Source organism: Lithobates pipiens, unplaced genomic scaffold (assembly GCF_037356315.1).
Source record: "Lithobates pipiens isolate NorthernLeopardFrog02 unplaced genomic scaffold, aLitPip1_a1.2 Scaffold_22, whole genome shotgun sequence".
NCBI lineage: Eukaryota > Metazoa > Chordata > Amphibia > Anura > Ranidae > Lithobates > Lithobates pipiens.
Window position 1 is genome coordinate 303,385,950 of NW_027507784.1, and position 18,405 is coordinate 303,404,354.

At 39.4% G+C, this 18,405-nt stretch overlaps 1 protein-coding gene across 2 annotated transcripts in view; it reads left to right on the plus strand.

Annotated features, from left to right (window-relative positions):
• LOC143924811 (dynein axonemal assembly factor 8-like) overlaps positions 1–18,405 on the plus strand; it is a 242,164-nt gene that overhangs the window by 25,210 nt on the left and 198,549 nt on the right. The window contains exons 5-8 of one of the 2 annotated variants that reach the window (XM_077449282.1): positions 2,723–2,807; positions 8,682–8,856; positions 12,323–12,490; positions 16,128–16,421. In XM_077449282.1, the coding sequence (XP_077305408.1) occupies positions 2,723–2,807; positions 8,682–8,856; positions 12,323–12,490; positions 16,128–16,421 (722 nt within the window). The remainder of the gene's footprint in view (positions 1–2,722; positions 2,808–8,681; positions 8,857–12,322; positions 12,491–16,127; positions 16,422–18,405) is intronic. The other variant, XM_077449283.1, reaches the window with a different exon arrangement.

Sequence of the window (18,405 nt, forward strand, 5' to 3'; positions counted from 1 at the left end):
CTCTCTGCTCATGGAGCTGTGGAAACCGAGCTATCAGCGATATTCGATTGTTTGGTTCTCAATTTAGTGGCACCGGGGGACAGATGCAGCATCGGACCGATGCCTAATTCACCTAGGTAAGTATTAATCAGGAAATTCTTTTTTTTTTCCTTTACTTCTCTTTTAAGGATGTCTAGAAAGATTAGCAACCTTTATAAAGTCCTCAAGCCTTCTTTTGCTGCTTCTTTCATCATCGTGTTATGCCTCATTTCTATTTCTAGTACCACTGAGTATTATACAATTCATCTTTTTAGGAGCTTCTTCCTTAGTGATGGTGGCTTAATATTGATGTGCGGGTTTTTAAAGTACCAGCATGTGCTCAGCAGGTCCTCTCTGGATTATCATGACATAATGCTCGGTATCTAGCGCCACTTTTTGAAGTGCATTTAAAGTACACTATGTGGCAAAAAGTTTGTGGACATCTGACTGTCACATTAAAATTATAACAGCCTCCACTCCTCCGAGAGGGCTTTCCATTGAATTTTGGAGTGCATTTTGTCAGACTTTGTGTTCATTAAGCCAAAAGAGCTTTTGTGACATCAGATACTGATGTTTGATGAGCAGACCTGGCTTGCAATCAGAATTCAAATTCTTCCCAAAAGGAATTCCCCCACATCAAAGTCCTCAAACCATGTCTTCTTGGAACTGGCTTTGTACTCAGGAGCACAGCCATGCTGGAACAGAAGAAGCCTTCTTTAAACTGTTGCCACAAGGGCATCCAGGGAAGAAGAAACATAGAGACACTCAGAAATAGTCAAAATGTATGTGTTCTGATATGAGCTGTGACAAGGGGGGGGTTGAGGGTAGGGAAAAGTTGGGAAGTTAACTGTGAGATAATGACTATGTTAGATAGGTAGGAATGGGCCCTGTGAGGCCGGAAGTTTGGGGACATGTCACTATGACATTGTCCAAATGTATGCATGACCAAACAAACATTTTCAATAAAAAGAATCTATAAAAAAATAAAAACTGTTGCCACAAGTTTCAAATCGTACAATTGCCTAAAATTTAAACACCTGAACTCCATTATTTGGAGGGGTTTCCACATACTTTTGACCAAGAAGTCTAGATGTAAACTCTAATTAGTTACATGAGAATTTTGACAAATTACTTAATTCTGAAATTTCCAAGTTTTCTAAATTTTGTAAATTCGAAATTTTGAAATTCGAATATTCGAAATCTCATCAATTTAAAAATTCAACAATTTGGAAATTTGAAAATCTAAGAATGACTATCTGATTATTCAAAAGAATGAAAATTCAAAAACCAGAAAGTCTGAAATAATTACTAATAATAAATATTAAATTTATAGGTATTGGAATTTCCTTTCTAATTTGGCTGTTAGTGAATGTAACGAATACGAATTTATCCAACGTTACTAATTATCTGATATAACGAATGCCATTTCTAAACTAATGGAATGTAACGATCTAATAATAATAAATAACAATAATAAAAAAACCTTTTTATTATTATTAATTTGTTTCCATTCCATTTGTTTAGATGCGGAATTTGTTATTTCAGATAGTTTGTAACTTCAGATAAATTTGTTTTTGGTACATTCACAAACAGCCAAATTTGAAAGGAAATTCTAATACCTATAATTTAATAGTTGGTTATTATTTGAAATTTTACTGATTTTCTTTCTTTTTTTTTTTTTTTTTCAGATTTTCAAATTTTTGAAATTCAGAAAGCTGGACATTCGGATTTCTGAAATTTTCGAATTTCCGATTTTCAGAAAAAAGCAAAAAAACGAATGAAACGGAAACCAACTAATTTTTTTGTCAGTGCACATGTCTAATAGTCAGGTTGAAAAAAAGACTCTAGTTCAAGCAATATAAAAAATAAATACCCGGAAAACCTCCTATATACTACAGAGCCTTATACCCACAGCTGATCAAGGGGAAGGCAAAAAAATAGCCCCCAAAAAGCGTAGTCCAATTTGCTTATTATAATATCGTTTTCACCTTTTTCTTCCTTTTTTGCATCCCAGTGCAACAGCGTCCACACAGCCTCTTCGGAGGCACTTGTCTACATGTAATTTCTAGACACATGTGATTCATTTTGTTACAAATTTAAATTCAGACAAAATTTTTGTTATTTGGAGATTTGGATGTATACAAATCTCTGAATCACAACAGTAATGAATTTCAATTAATCTCAAATAAATTATAACAAAATGACAAATTAATTTGTTTCTTTCGGATGGCATGATGCGATAGTTTGGGCCTTTTGTTGATGTTTGAAGTATCCAAAATAACTTAACGACATAACAAATGATCTAAATTGATTCAGATCCATTTTGTTTTTATGTTGTATTAACATTTTTCATTATTATAAAAAATGTGATACATATGAAATGGAAACATACAGTATTTCAACAAATTCAGTAAGGTATAAAAGTGAAATAAGATGATTCATTAACTTAATGATTAAATCTGAAACTAAACAAATGTTTCCATGGTGCACATCTCTAGTCATTTCTCTGGGTGGGTTTCCTAATGGTGACAATTGTGGTCCATTCCATACTACTCTACATTCTCTTTATCATTAAGGTGTCAACCACTACAGGGCTTGATTGTTGCAGCCTGTGCTTAAAATCATTAGCTTTTATTGGACTCTGTAGGGCCAAGTAGTCATTAATATGTTATTTATGTCATTTATGTCATCTAACTTATTACAGCTGACTGAACAGTGGGACATGAATCTGATACTTCAGCAATTGACAGAAGAAGGAACCTTGCTAGATTTAGCTCCAGAAGACAATGGTAAGTGCTGATTAAAGTAATGATACAGTTATTTTTTTTTTTATATATATAATATGACACAATAATGATACAGCTTTGACTTCCTAAAGGTTCCATTAATCATACACAGTACACACCCATCTTGCAATGTAATTACATGGCAATGATACAGAACTTATGTGTGGACACTTTTTTGCTTGGCTTGAGACTTTCCAGTTACTCTCTGTTTGATTAATGCCATCTATTATGCCCGATACCTGCCAGTATATTGACATACTGGCTGTATTGTTCTGGCTATAACCATATACAGTATCTCACAAGTGAGTACACCCCTCACACTTTTGTAAATATTTTATTTTATCTTTTCATGTGACAACACTGAAGAAATGACACTTTGCTACAATGTAAAGTAGTGAGTGTACAGCTTGTATAACAGTGTAAACTTGCTGTCCCCTTAAAATAACTCAACACACAGCCATTAATCTCTAAACCGCTGGCAACAAAAGTGAGTACACCCCTAAGTGAAAATGTCCAAATTGGGCCCAATTAGCCATTTTCCCTTCCCGGTGTCATGTGATTCATTAGTGTTTCAAGGTCTCAAGAGTGAATGGGGAGCAGGTGTATTAAATTTGGTGTTATCGTTCTTACTCTCATACTACTACCCAGAAATTGACTGGGGTAATGGCACTGCTGGGACAGTTAAGGGGCAAAAATTTGTAAACCTATTACAGGACAATTTTATGGTACAGTTTATTGAGGCCCCAACTAGGAATGATGCTCTGTTGGTTGGACCTGGTAATCTCAAACCATGCAGAACGTATTACTAATGTTCAGATAAAGGAACATCTGGGTAGCAGTGACCATAACATGATTTCATTTGATGTTAGCTGTAAGCAAAAATCACATACGGGAAAGATAAAAACACTTAATTTCAAGAGAGCACATTTTCAAAGGATGAGGGCTGCTCTCCAGGACTTAGACTGGGAGAGAATATTGGCACCAATGGGCACAGAACAGAAATGGGAATTCTTCAAAAAGCTTGTTTGTGATCTCACGGCAAAGTATATTCCCATGGGCAATAAGTTTAAAAGGTTAAAAATAAAGCCGATGTGGCTCACGGCCAAAGTTAAAAAAGCTATAAACTATAAAAAAGAGCTTTCAAAAAATATAAAAATGAAGGAACACTAGTGTCATTTAAATGTTACAAGGAATATAACGGAATATGTAAAAAGGAAATAAAGGATGCAAAAATTCAAAATGAAAGACAGATTGCAAAAGACAGTAGGACAAACCCCAAAAAATTCTTCAAATATATTAATAGTAAAAAGGTTAAGTCTGAGCATGTAGGCCCTTTGCAAAATAATCTGGAGTGGGTGACTGGGGACAAAGAAAAGGCTAACTTATTAAATACTTTCTTCAGCTCTGTGTATACAAAGGAGCATGGGGGAGCTCATGTCCATAATGAGGGTGGTACTGACGCAGCCCCAAATCCACAATGGCTCATAAGTGATATGGTCCAGAAATATTTGGACAGAATAAAGGTGGATAAAGCACCTGGACCTGATGGCATCCACCCACGGATCCTAAAAGAATTGAGCTCTGTAATTTCAAAGCCATTGTATCTAATTTTTAGGGACTCATTAATGACAGGAATAGTACCACTGGATTGGCGCAGGGCCAATGTGGTGCCTATATTTAACCAAGTAATTATAGACCCGTTAGTTTAACTTCTATAGTTGGGAAGATACTGGAGGGATTAATAAAAGACCACATAGACAAGTTCTTGCAGGAAAAAAATATTTTGAGCAACAGACAGCATGGATTCATGAAAGACAGAAGTTGTCAGACAAACCTGATTTCTTTTTATGAGGTGGTAAGTAAAACCTTGGACAGAGGGGTGGCGGTGGACGTCATATATTTGGATTTTGCAAAAGCGTTCGATACAGTTCCGCACACACGGCTCATGTGTAAGGTAAAGTCTACAGGTTTGGAATTATCAATTTGTAGATGGATAGAAAACTGGCTAAAAGACAGAATTCAGAGAGTAGTGGTTAATGATTCTTACTCTGAATGGTCTAAGGTTATCAGTGGTGTACCCCAAGGTTCAGTGCTGGGACCCTTGCTTTTTAATATCTTTATAAATGATATTGGGTCTGGGATCAAAAGTAACATTTCCGTCTTTGCAGATGACACCAAGCTATGCAGTGGAATAACGTCCTTACAGGATGTCTCCAATTTACAAGCCGACCTCAATGCTCTGTCTAATTGGGCGACTTTGTGGCAGATGAGGTTTAATGTTGAGAAATGTAAAGTTATGCACTTGGGGGCTAAGAATATGCATGCATCATACACTCTAGGGGGAGTACAACTGGCAGGAATCCATAGTGGAGAAGGATATGGGGGTTTTGGTAGATCATAAGCTCAATAATAGCATGCAATGCCAAGCTGCGGTTTCCAAAGCGAGCAAAGTCCTTTCCTGTATTAAGAGAGGTATGTACTCCAGAGAGAGAGATATCATTTTGCCCCTGTTCAAATCATTAGTAAGACCTCATTTGGAATATGCCGTTCAGTTTTGGGCACCAGTTCTCAAAAAGGATATTGGGGAACTGGAGAAAGTGTAGAGAAGGGCAACCAAACTGATAAGAGGCATGGAGGAACTCAGCTATGAGGAAAGATTAGAGGAACTGAATTTATTCACTCTTGATAAGAGGAGATTAAGGGGGGATTTGATCAACATGTACAAATATATAAGGGGTCCATATAGGGAACTTGGTGTCGAGTTATTCACTTTACAGTCAACAAAGAGGACAAGGGGGCACTCTTTACGTCTAGAGGAGAAGAGATTTCATCTCCAAATACGGAAAGGTTTCTTCACAGTAAGAGCTGTGAAAATGTGGAATAGACTCCCTGCAGAGGTGGTTATGGCCAGCTCAGTGGATTGCTTTAAGAAAGGCCTGGATTATTTCCTAAGTGTACGTAATATAACTGGGTACTAAAATTTATAGGTAAAGTTGATCCGGGGAAAATCCGATTGCCTCTCGGGGGATCAGGAAGGAATTTTTTCCCCTGCTTTAGCAAATTGGATCATGCTCTGCTGGGGTTTTTTGCCTTCCTCTGGATCAACTGTGGGTATAGAATTGGGTATATGGGCTGGTATGATATTTATTTTATATATATATATATATATATATATATATATATATATATATATATATATATATATATATATATATATATATATATATATATATTTTTTTTTTTGGCTGAACTGGATGGACTTGTGTCTTTTTTCAACCTGACTAACTATGTAACTATGTAACTGGTCACTGGAAGTTCACCCCATGGCAAAGAACTCTCTGAGGATCTGAAAAACATAATTGTTGCTCTACATATAGATGGCCTAAGCTATAAGAAGATTGACAAGACCCTGAAACTGAGCTGCAGCATGGTGGCCAAGACCATGTAGCAGTTTACAAGGACAGGTTCCACTCAGAACAGGCCTCTCCATGGTCAACCAAAGAAGATGAGTGCACGTGCCCAGCGTCATATCCAGAGGTTGTCTTTGGGAAATAGACATATGAGTGCTGCCAACATTGCTGCAGAGGTTGAAGGAGTGTGGGGGGGGGGGGGGGGGGGGGGTCAACATGTCAGTGCTCAGACCATACACCGCACACTGCATCAAATTGGTCTGCATGGCTGTCATCCCAGAAGGCAACCTCTTCTAAAGATGATGCACAAGAAAGTCCACTGTTTGCTGAAGACAAGCAGACTAAGGACATGGATTACTGGAGCCATGTCCTGTGGTCTGATGAGCTCAAGATAAACTTATTTGGTTCAGCAGGTGTGTCTGTGGCGGCAACCAGGGGAGGAGTACAAAGACAATTGTGTCTTGCCCACAGTCAAGCATGGTGGTGGGATCGTCATGGTCTGGGGCTGCATGAGTGCTGCCGGCACTGGGGAGCTACATTTCATTGAGGGAACCATGAATGCCAACATGTACTGTGACATACTGAAGCAGAGTATGATCCCTTCCCTTCAGAGACTGGGCTGCAGGGCAGTATTCCAACATAACAACCCCAAACAGACCTCCAAGTTGACCACTGCCTTGCTAAAGAAGCTGAGGATAAAGGTGATGGACTGGCCAAGCATGTCTCCAGACCTAAACCCTATTGAGCATCTGTGGGGCATCCTCAAACGGAAGGTGGAAGAGCCCAAGATCTCTAACACTTCCGCCGGCTCCGTGATGTCGTCATGGAGGAGTAGAAGAGGACACCAGTGGCAACCTGTCAAGCTCTGGTGAACTCCATGCCCAAGAGGGTTAAGGCATTGCTAGAAAATAATGGTGGCCACACAAAATATTGACACTTTGGGACAAATCTGGACATTTTCACTTAGGGGTGTACTCACTTTTGCTACCAGCAGTTTAGACATTAGTGGCTGTGTGTTAGGTTATTTTGAGGGGGCAGCAAATGTACACAATTTTATACAAGCTGTACACTCACTACTTTACATTATAGCAAAGTGTAATTTCTTCAGTGTTGTCACATGAAAAGATATAATAAAATATATCCAAAAATGTGAGGGGTGTACTCACTTTTGTGAGACACTGTATGTAAATTGTGACATCACCAACAGGTCCTTCACTACTAGTGAACAAAAGTGGATGTGGTTTCAGAGAAGAGGGGGCTTTTGCAGCCATATTGGTTGCTGGCAGTTATCTTCATGTATATATGTGTATATATGTATGTGTGTATATATATATATATATATATATATATATATATATAATATATATATAGTGTGTCGTAGTTGATAAAATAGGTGGAAAAGAGAGGGATGTCTGTAGAGGAAACAGTTGTGTAAGAAGGGGATAAGACAGATGCACCTGGCATCACACAAGGTAATTTCAAGAATGCAGCCTGTGCTGGACAATTATTTAAATTTGTAACAATCCAAGTCCCTATGAATGTACCGGATAGAGAAAGAAAGGAATTTTTAGGGCTGTCACCCATAACCCCAATATAAAGGAAAAAAGCACTAGAGTATGTCATATAGTAAAACAATATACAAAGCTCATTAAGCATACATTAAAATATTTTTAAAACTATTAACATTCATATAGGATGTGTGACAACATCCTAAAAACAATCCCCCTTTTGGGATGTTGTCACACATCCTCTATGAATGTTAAAAGTGTTAAAACATATTTTAATGTATCCTTAATAAACTTTGTATATTGTTTTACTATATGACAAACTCGTGTTTTTTTCCTTTTATATTGGGATTATGAGTAACAGCCTTCAAAGTCATTTTTTTTTTTTATATATCCTTATAGAGGTACTGTACATTTTTCTTATTGGATGTGGTGCCACGTTAACAAATTGTACTTCATATTTCATTTGTTATGAAGATGTACCAGAGATGATGTCCTAAATAAAAGTATTAAAAAAAAAAAGTCTGTTTTGCAAACTCAGTGGCACAGATGCAGAGAATGCAGAGCTACTGAGAGAACAACTTGGGCAACATTTCTGCTTTCTGTGTGATATTTGAGGATGAATTGTTCCGTGGTACCTGCAGTGACAGAGGTCAATGTGAGCTCGCTTTAAAGCTTAATTACTGCTTGGGAAGAATATGTAAATACTTTAATATCTATGGCCTGGTAACAGATTCACTTTAAGCACATACAATAACGCTTTCCACCAATAGTTATATTTAATTATATGTTGCCTTTTTCTATACACCCCACCTCCTCCCCCTTTCCCCAAGTAATTATACTGTACCTGTAAATCTATTATATAACCAGGAGGTAAAACATCATATTTCAGTGAACATTCTTAACAGCAATTGACGTAGAATTAATGCCATAACTAACTGTGGGTGTTTCATTTTTTCAAGTAGTGGAAGACTTACCCCCCTCTCTGCTGTCATTTGAAAGCAGTATAAAGAAACGTCAGGATCGGATAATGGAGCAGCTGGTGGAATTAAGTGTCAAACAATTACAGGCTCTGCCTCCTGTCCAGCAGAGTTCTCAGGTGCAGAAGGAGGCTGCCAGCATTTTGCCTTCTGACAGGTATGTTGGAAGGGAGAAATAATAAATCCAGGGTGCACTTTGATTGCGTGAGGCAATAACTCTGGAGAAGGATGTAGGCAACCTTAGTACATCAACTGTGGTCAAACTTCAAATCCCATCATGACTCTCCATCTGGGGGTCATGCCTGTAGCTGGCGGTTTTGCAATTCCTCATGGAATTTGTAGTTTTTACACACCTGGAGTGACAAGGTTGCCTATCATAGTTTGTAAGGTTGCAAAAAGACACCAGTCCATCCAGTTCCACCTGAGTGTGTGTGTGTGTGTGTGTGTGTGTGTGTGTGTGTGTGTGTGTGTGTGTGTGTGTGTGTGTGTGTGTGTGTGTGTGTGTGTGTTGGTACCATTTCCAATATCCCTCTACATCGTATTCACAAAGAAACAGTTGTAAAAGTTTTTTAAATGTATTTACACTCCCCGCTGACAGCACCAACTGTGGAAGGGAGTTCTACATCCTTACTGCTGTAACAAAAAAAGGGCCCCTGCAGTTTAAGATTGGACCACTTCTCGTCCAGCTTTGTGTGGCTGTGTGTCTTCTTTAGAGATCCAAGATTCAATAGTTTTCTTCCAATCATTTCCCCTCCTAAACATCTCTTCTCCAGGGAGAATAAGTTTAATGTTTTAAGTCATTCCTCATGACTGAGGTCCTCCAGTCCCCTTATTAGCTTCGTTGCCCTTCCCTGGACTCTCTCCAGCTCCAGCACATCCTTCCTGAGGTTTGGTGACCAGAACTTGACTGCATATTCAAAATGTGACCAGACCAGTGTTTTATAAAGTGGTAGAAATATTGTTTTTTTTTTCTTGTTTTTTCCCTCTTTCCATCTTTAGTCTCCCCCCCAGAGGTTCTCCCCCTAGCGAGTAGTTTGCATGCATATTTATAGCTTCCAAGTGCGTCACTTTAAATTTTTCAGTTTTTTAACTTATCTGCCATATATAGTGCCTTGAAAAAGTATTCATACCCCTTTCAATTTTCCATATATTGTCATGTTACAACCAAAAACGTATATATATTTTAGGTGATAGACCAACACAAAGGGGCATATAATTGTAACATGCTTTGCAAATAAATATCTGAAAAGTGTGGCGTGCATTTGTGTTCAGCCTCCCCAAGGCAATACTTTGTAGAACCACCTTTCACGGCAATTACAGCTGCAAGTTTTTTTGGGGATGTCTCTACCAGCTTTGTACATATAGAGTGCCATTTTTGCCCATTCTTGCAAAATAGCTCAAGCTCTGTCAGATTCTCAATTGGATTTAGGTCTGGACTTTCACTGAGCCATTCCAACACATGAATATGGTTTGATCTAAACCATTCCATTGTAGCTCTGGCTGTATGTTTAGGGTTGTTGCCCTACTGGAAAGCAAACCTCCTCTCAAGTCTCAAGTTTTCTTCTAAGATTGTCCTGTATTTGGCTCCATCCATCTTCCCATTGACTCTCACCAGCTTCCCTGTCTCTGTTGAAGAAAAGCATCCCCACAACATGCTCCCACCGCCATGTTTCAGGGTGGGTATGGTGTGTTCAGGGCGATGTGCAGTGTTAGTTTTCCATCACACATAGCATTTTGCTTTTAGGTCAATAAGTTCCATTTTGGTTTCATCTGACCAGAGCACCTTCTCTCACATGTTTGCTGTGTCCCCCACATGGCTTCTCACAAACTGCAAACAGGACTTCTTATAGCTTTCTTTCAACAATGACTTTCTTCTTGCCACTCTTCAATAAAGGCCAGATTTGTGGAGAGCACGACTAATAGTTGTCCTGTGGACAGATTCTCCCACCTGAGCTGTGGATCTCTGCAGCTTCTCCAGAGTTACCATGGGCCTCTTGGCTGCTTCTCTGATTTAATGCTCTCATTGCCCAGCCTGTCAGTTTAGGTGGACGGCCATGATTTGGTAGGTTTGCAGTTGAGCCATACTCTTTTTTTCCATTTTCGGCTAATGGATTGAACAGTGCTCTGTGAGACGTTCAAAGCTTGGAATATTTTTTTTATCACCTAACCCTGCTTTAAACTTCTCCACAAGTTTATCCCTGACCTGTCTGGTGTGTCCCTTGGCCTTTATGATGCTGTTTCTTCACTAAGATTCTCTAACAAACCTCTGCAGGCTTAACAGAGCAGCTGTATTGATACTGAGATTAAATTACACACAGGTAGACTTTACTAATTAGGTGACTTCTGAAGGCAATTGGTTGCACTAGATTTTAGTTAGGGATATCAGAGTAAAGGGGGCTGAATACAAATGCACACCACACTTTCAGATGTTTATTTTTTTTTAAATTGGAAAACCATTTATCATTTTCCTTCACTTCACAATTATGTGCCACTTTGTGTTGGTCTATCACATACAATCCCAATGTAATACATTTATGTTTTTTGGTTGTAACATGACAAAATGTGTAGCATTTCAAGGGGTTTAAAAACTGAGGAAAATAGAACTATGTATTCCAAGCACTTTATTGGTTATGAACAAGTTAAACAGAATTGATCCCAGGACAGAGCCCTGGGGTACCCCATTCACAACTCTATACCATTCAGAAAATATGCCATTAATCACCACCCTCTGTATGCCGCCCTCCCGCAACCTGTTTTCTATCCAGATACATACAATATCATCAGTCCCACTGACAATCAGTTGTCACTATCAGGAAGCCAGTTTAGAGCAAATGATTTGCTGCCAAATCTGAAACAAGTGCATACAGACAGGAAGTGGTTCCAATAATCTGAAGGAGATCAGCAACACTGGGATACAGAAAAGGATTAAACCAGTGGAAACATAGCAGCTGGTTATGATATGAAGTGTTTTAACAAACGAAATGTCCTCAAATTAGGGTGTAGATTGATTTTTATCTATATGCTTTGAAAATATTATTGGGGATCTCTAGACATGACCCAAGTCTACTCCCAAACATCCTTTCTCTCTTTTAGAGCATCTTCCAGCAATATTTATTTTACTTTTGTACATGAAGCATGAAAACAGCTTTTATTACTCCTCGTGAGGTCATCACAAGACTTTGTAAAATTCTTGAAAGAAGCAGCTTTTGGGAGAAGATATCAGCAGGGTGCCCTGGGTCAGTTCCCATTGAGGTGGACATGCCCTACCCAGAACGACTCCCAAGAGCACTTTCCCTTCAGACAGTGTTTGACCAAACTCTTGGGAGGTAACAGTATGGTTTTGCTAAGACAGAAATCAATATATGCTTTGAGACACAGAGGGACAAAGGGTGATGTAGCAGGGGAGAGCTCAGTCAGCGCTGACAATTCTGTTTTAGAATTTCAGTGCAGCAGCAGCAATGTTGTGAGCCAGTAACAGAAAGTTAGATGCCCACTGGATTTCTGGAAGGATCACAGGTATTTTCTGTGTTTTTAAAAAGACAAACAATAAATGTGCATGTATTGCAGTACTGTGTGTTTTTAGTTTGCCCTGACATACACTTTAATCATTTATTTCATTCCAGACTATCTCTTCCCAAGAAGGTTACAAGTGTAAGGCATTCTGAACATACGTCTACAGTGTGCATAGATTTGAGAGACACTTTGCCCAATGCACTTGTTAAGATGGGTACAGAGAACAACCCTGAAGGGCAAAAAAATGAACTGAAAAGAAATAATTTGCCACTAAATGAGTAAGTGCAGCAAACATGTTATTTGCTTTTGTACCACTAGATGGCAGTAAAACTGTTCGGACAAACCATTTGCTCTTGTTAGGAGTGCCATTTTCCATACAAGTCAGAGAAAATTGAGTACTGTCCGTGATACTTTTTTTTATTTGCACTAACGTACAAATTTTCAGGACAAGCTTTCAGGGCATGTCCCCTTCTTCAAGGTCCAAGCAGTACTCGAGTACTTGAGTACTACTTGGACCTTGAAGAAGGGGACATACCTCAAAAGCTTGTCCTGAAAAATTGTATGTTAGCGGAAATAAAAAAAGTATCACGGACAGTACTCAATTTTCTCTGTCACAGTTGCACTAATACGGCTACAATCACATCCGTACAAGTCAAGTACAGTAAAACCTTGGATTGCGAGCATAATTTGTTCCAGAAACATGCTTGTAATCCAAAGGACTTGTATATCAAAGCCACTTTTCCCATAAGAAATAATGGAAACTCAGATGATTTGTTCCACAACCATTTATTCATAGGTCCTTCAGTTTATAGTCCATATAAATTTTTATCGCAATGTGACCAGGTTGTGTAACCATAAAACGTCCCTCCACAAATGGAAGCCTCCACAAGGGGATTAGAAGCAAAATCCAGCAGGAGCTCCAGAGTATAAAAGAGAAGAGACGAGCCTCTAAGTGTAGCAATATGTTGCTAAATGTTTTACCTTCATTAAATGTAACTATATTGCTACACTTAGAGGCGCCTCTTCTCTTTTATACTCAGTTGTGACATGGCGCTACTTATATCATGGCGCTACGTATATCAAGACATCGCTTGTATATCATGTCAACATTTATTTTAAAATGTTGTTTGTCTTGCAAAAAGCTCTCAAACCAAGTTACTCTCAAACCAAGGTTTTACTGTATTCAAGATGCACACATACCTGTTCACTAGGTTTTACAGCTGTCCAGGGACAAATTGAAAGTGTACATATGCAGAATTTTAAAGCTGAAATCAGGGAAAACGTCTATAAACACAATTGAATTACATACATAGATATACATTGAAGCTTTTAGTTGCCATGATATTTAAAATTTTGTTGAGCCAGTCTTGTGATTTAGGCCCTTGAAGCCCGGATTCTTGGTCATCAGTGGTCTCACTGATGGGACCCATAACTTAGGTGATTGCACAGTGACAGAGAAGCAGCACTCTATTGAGATAGTATTATTGTATTTTCCCCTCTTGTTCACAAGCGTGGATTTACTAAAACTGGGGGAGTGCAAAATTTGGTGCAGCTTGTACAATTAAAGCAGAGTTCCTGTCCCCCAAACACTTTTTTTTAAGACTCCTCTGTACTTGTCTAAACATACATTTACATTTATAACATGTCATATGTGTGGTCATTTTAGTTGGAAAAATATCTGATTACTAAACGCATCTCGGGAGCAGGCAGGTTCCATATTAGCCCTCTTCTCTTAATTTCCGGGATTTGGTGCAGCTGGCTACCCAGCATGCACCTCCCAATCTTGCTCCTGCGCAGACTGATCCCAAGCCGATATGCTTTAATCCCTCCCGGCAGATGCAGTTCTTAGAGAATGGCGGGAACTCCTCCCGCTTTTGTCACTAGGCGATTCCCAAGGACTCTTGGGATACATGACACCGCTATCCCAGGAGCGAGCCCTTGTGAATTACATAGTTACATAATTACATAGTAAGGTTGAATAAAGACATCAGTCCATCCAGTTCAACCTGAGTCAGTGTCTACAATTGTCCCTATCCCTGTACATTGCACACTCACATCGGTCCCTACCCTCAAGGAGCCCACATTCCAAGGTCCCCATTCATATACTAGGGCCAATTTTGGACAGAAGCCAATTAACCTACCTGCATGTCTTTGGAGAGTGGGAGGAAACCGGAGTACCTGGAGAAAACCCATGCAGGCACAGGGGAGAACATGCAAACTCCAAGCAGGTAGTGTCCTGGTTGGGATTTGAACCAGCAACGCTTTTTACTGCTAGGTGAGAGTGCTAACCACTACACCACTGTGCCGCCTAGTGACATAATCGCCTAGGCGGCCACAGCCAGAAGTGCTGCTGAAAAAAAGAAGAAATAAGGTATTTACTTACAAAAAAAATAAATCTTGCCATTGGTAAAAGCTTTCTCAATACTTTTAACATACATTGCAACAATAAAAAGTGGGTGGAACTCCCCTTTAAGCTTTGAAAATAAAAGCTGAAAGCTGATTTCTATGAAGAACTGCACCAGATTTTTCACGCTACAGTTTTAGTAAACCCAACAGTGTTCGACTTACAGTACTGTACAAAGTAATAGATTATGGATCAGCTCAGAGTGCCGACCCTTCCCCTTCCGGCCTGAGTACAGCTGTGCAGGGGATTACAAGAAGCTAATAAAAATACAGAACACAGATGCTGGTGTTACCATAGATACATTTACGGCCATTCTCTAATTTCAATTGGTTAGGACCACAGTGCTTTCTCAAAAAGGAACCAAATAAAAGTGTATTAAATGAACCAGTGAGAAAATCAAATTAAATGGTGGGTATGTCCAGTTTATTGAAAAAACAAAGAACAAAAAAAAAAAACAATAAAAAGGGAGCATTCCAGAGTGTCCATAGGTCACAATCCACAGGTCATTAACTGATTCTGATATAACAAAATTAACAAAATACAAATAGCTTACACAAGCTGAAATCAATGTATATATAAAGAACATAATTTCCCACATCTGTAGGGTAGTGCTTGTCCTTTGCGATGCAACTCACCCCTTGGCACCAACCTAGCGTACCGATACTGCCTTACATAGAATACCCTCTTACAATAAGTAGTCTATCCATCATTAAGTCTACTGGCGATATTCCAGGAGTAGTTAACCATCCATTCCATACTTTATCATACTTAGATGAACAGCCTTAGTGTTGATATGAGTAATTCGTATTGAAATGTAATGCCCATGTGGTCAATCCAAGCCTAAGGAGAGGGAGGAACTACAGGTTTCCAATGAATAAGGATACGTTTTCGGGCTTGGAAAAGTGCTCTAGAAACTGCCTCTCTGATATGCGGCTCTTGTACCACATCGAGAAAAGGATTGATTGCTGTGCCCTGGGGTGACAATCAAACACCCCGAATATACATGTGCCACATTCTAGACAATTGAATGAATAGATAATGAGGAAAAATTGACTTTAATGGTACGTATAGAAAAATAGCAATATTTTAATAGTTCATATAAATTCCAGACATATACAGTATACATTTATAAAAACATGTATAAAAAGCTCACACTGAGATACAGCATTGACTGTTGGGTTTTCAAAGGTCCTTAATGAATTAAAATTTGCTCAACATGTTTCGAGACTAAGTTGTCGCTTCTACAGGAGCTTCTGTGTTTCTGGTTAAAGAAATAAACTTAATTTAGGGTCAAACTGTACCACATCATCAGTTATACCTAAGACACATTGTTTGGGGTCTATCGTAATCATAGTCTGAAGAGCTCCATTAATAGTTAGTATTGACTGTAGTGTCCCAATACCTATGAAGCTTAGGGCAGCACTATAGCATATACACCAAGTCTCCATGATATACAGGGAACTTTAGCTGTCATTTTGTTTTATTACTAACATGGTACAATTAACTCACAGGTCAGAGCATACATGTAAAAGCATGTTACTGCGCCAGCTTCGCTCCACTAAGAGAGAGTCTAGTTCTGATGACAACAGGCTCCAACAAGCGCATGTTAACGGACATGAACATGAGGATAAGATACCGACCTCTCGAAGGCGAAGGTTGGAGCGGTTGGAGAAGAGGAGTGACATTGGTCAATATACATCACAATCACAGGAAAAAGGGTGCAGTGTTACAGAACAGGAGATGAAAGAAGAAGAACCCCAAAAAAGCAACCTGGATCCACCTGAAATAATACAGATACAAACCATGTAAGAGTCAACTCGCCTATCGCCTTGCCGATACTTGCTTTCTAATTTTTCTTCACGTATCAGACAGCATTTTTGTATATTGAGTGCTTTAGCAAGATAATTGATTATTACCTGAACGGGTTCCTTGCATACATGTTAGCAGTGGGCTTATTTACAATAAACCTATCACAGAAACGAAATATGTGATATAAAAATGCATAAAAAGACTTTAAAACAGAGCTCCAAATACTGTAGCTGCTGACTTTTAATATTAGGACACTTACCTGTCCAGGAATCCCGCAATGTTGGCACTCCAGTCAATTTTTCAATCAGCTCTCGGGTGCTGCCACCGCCATTCCTCATAAGGGAAACCGGCAGTGAAGCCTTACGGCTTCACAGCCAGCCCCCTACTGCACATGCGCGAAGCGAGCTGCGCTTTATGAATGGCCTGGCTGAGGTGGAAGGACGAGAGGGGCCACGGCAAAGTCTCCCAGAAGTGGGGAGGAATACCTGTCAAAAACAGGGTGCGGGAGGAAGCAAAAAAGCAGAGCTTCCCCTTTTGGGTTGAGATCCACTTTATTTCGATAAACCAAAGGATTATTGGATTCAAACAGCTAAAGTCACAGGCAAATCTCCACTTTACCTGTTTAAAATTTTGCTTTCAGCCTCACAGCTTGATAATTGGTCAGGATGTACATCACATTAACCAGTTCCTGATAGACGCGCGACGATGTACGTCGGCAGAATGGCATATTGGTGTACAGGTACGTCCATTTCTATATGCCACCCTGCCATCGCGTGCGCGCCGTCGTCGGCGCGCTCGCGTGCTGGTCGGGACCCCCGTGAGTCCAGTCGCGGGTCCCGCGGACTCGATTGCCGCGGGGATACCCGCGATCGTCTCACAGGGAGGCTGAACGAGGAGATGCCGTTGTAAACAGCATCTCCCCGTTCTGCCTAGCAACAAGTGACGCTGATCTCTGCTCCATGTGATTGAAGCAGAGATCAGTGTTCACTAACACAAAGCCCAGCCCCCCACAGTTAGTAACATGCTCCTAGGAACACTTAACCCCTACACTGCCACCCCTTGGTTAACCCCTTCACTGCCAGTGTCATTTACACAGGAATCGGAGCATTTGTATAGCACTGATTGCTGTATAAAACGTCTGATGTGTCCACCCTAATGTCGCAGTCACAATAAAAATCGCTGATCGCCGCCATTACTAATAAAAAAAAATTATTAATAAAAATGCCATAAATCTATCCCCTATTTTGTAAGCGCTATAACTTTTGCGCAAACCAATCAATAATCGCTTATTGCGTTTTTGTTTTTTTTTACCAAAAATTTGTAAAAGAATAAGTATCGGCCTAAACTGAGGGGAAAAAAATGTTTTTTCATATGTTTTTGGGGGATATTTATTATAGCAAAAAGTAAAAAATGTTTTTTTCGAAATTGTCGCTCTATTTTTGTTTATAGCGCAAAAAAAAAAAAAACTGCAGGGGTGATCAAATACCACCAAAAGAAAGCTCTATTTGTGGGAAAAAAAGTATGTCAATTTTGTTTGGGAGCCACATCGCACGACCGCGCAATTGTCAGTTAAATCAACGCAGTGCCGAATCACAAAAAGTGCTCTGGTCTTAAGCCAGCAAAATGGTCCGGTCTGAAAGTGGTTATATGGCCCATAGTGGCCTACTGGTTTTGTGCAGAGACATCGTTCCTACATGACTATTGATGATTTGCATGCCTCTTCCTGTTCCAGTTCATATCTGTGGATTGCCGGTGATTTTGCGTTTGGATTTATGGACACAAATTCTCGGTCTTTGTTTACTGTACTGTTTCTTTTTTTTCCATTGTATTGAAAATTATAACTTCAAAAAGAGATTATACAAAAAAAGTCCCATAGTGCAGATCAGAAGAGGTGAGAGTGAGTGAAAGTTTTACAGGAAATGTCACTTTTTTTTTTTTTAATCATGCTGTTAACCACTTCCGCCCTGGAAGGATTTGCCC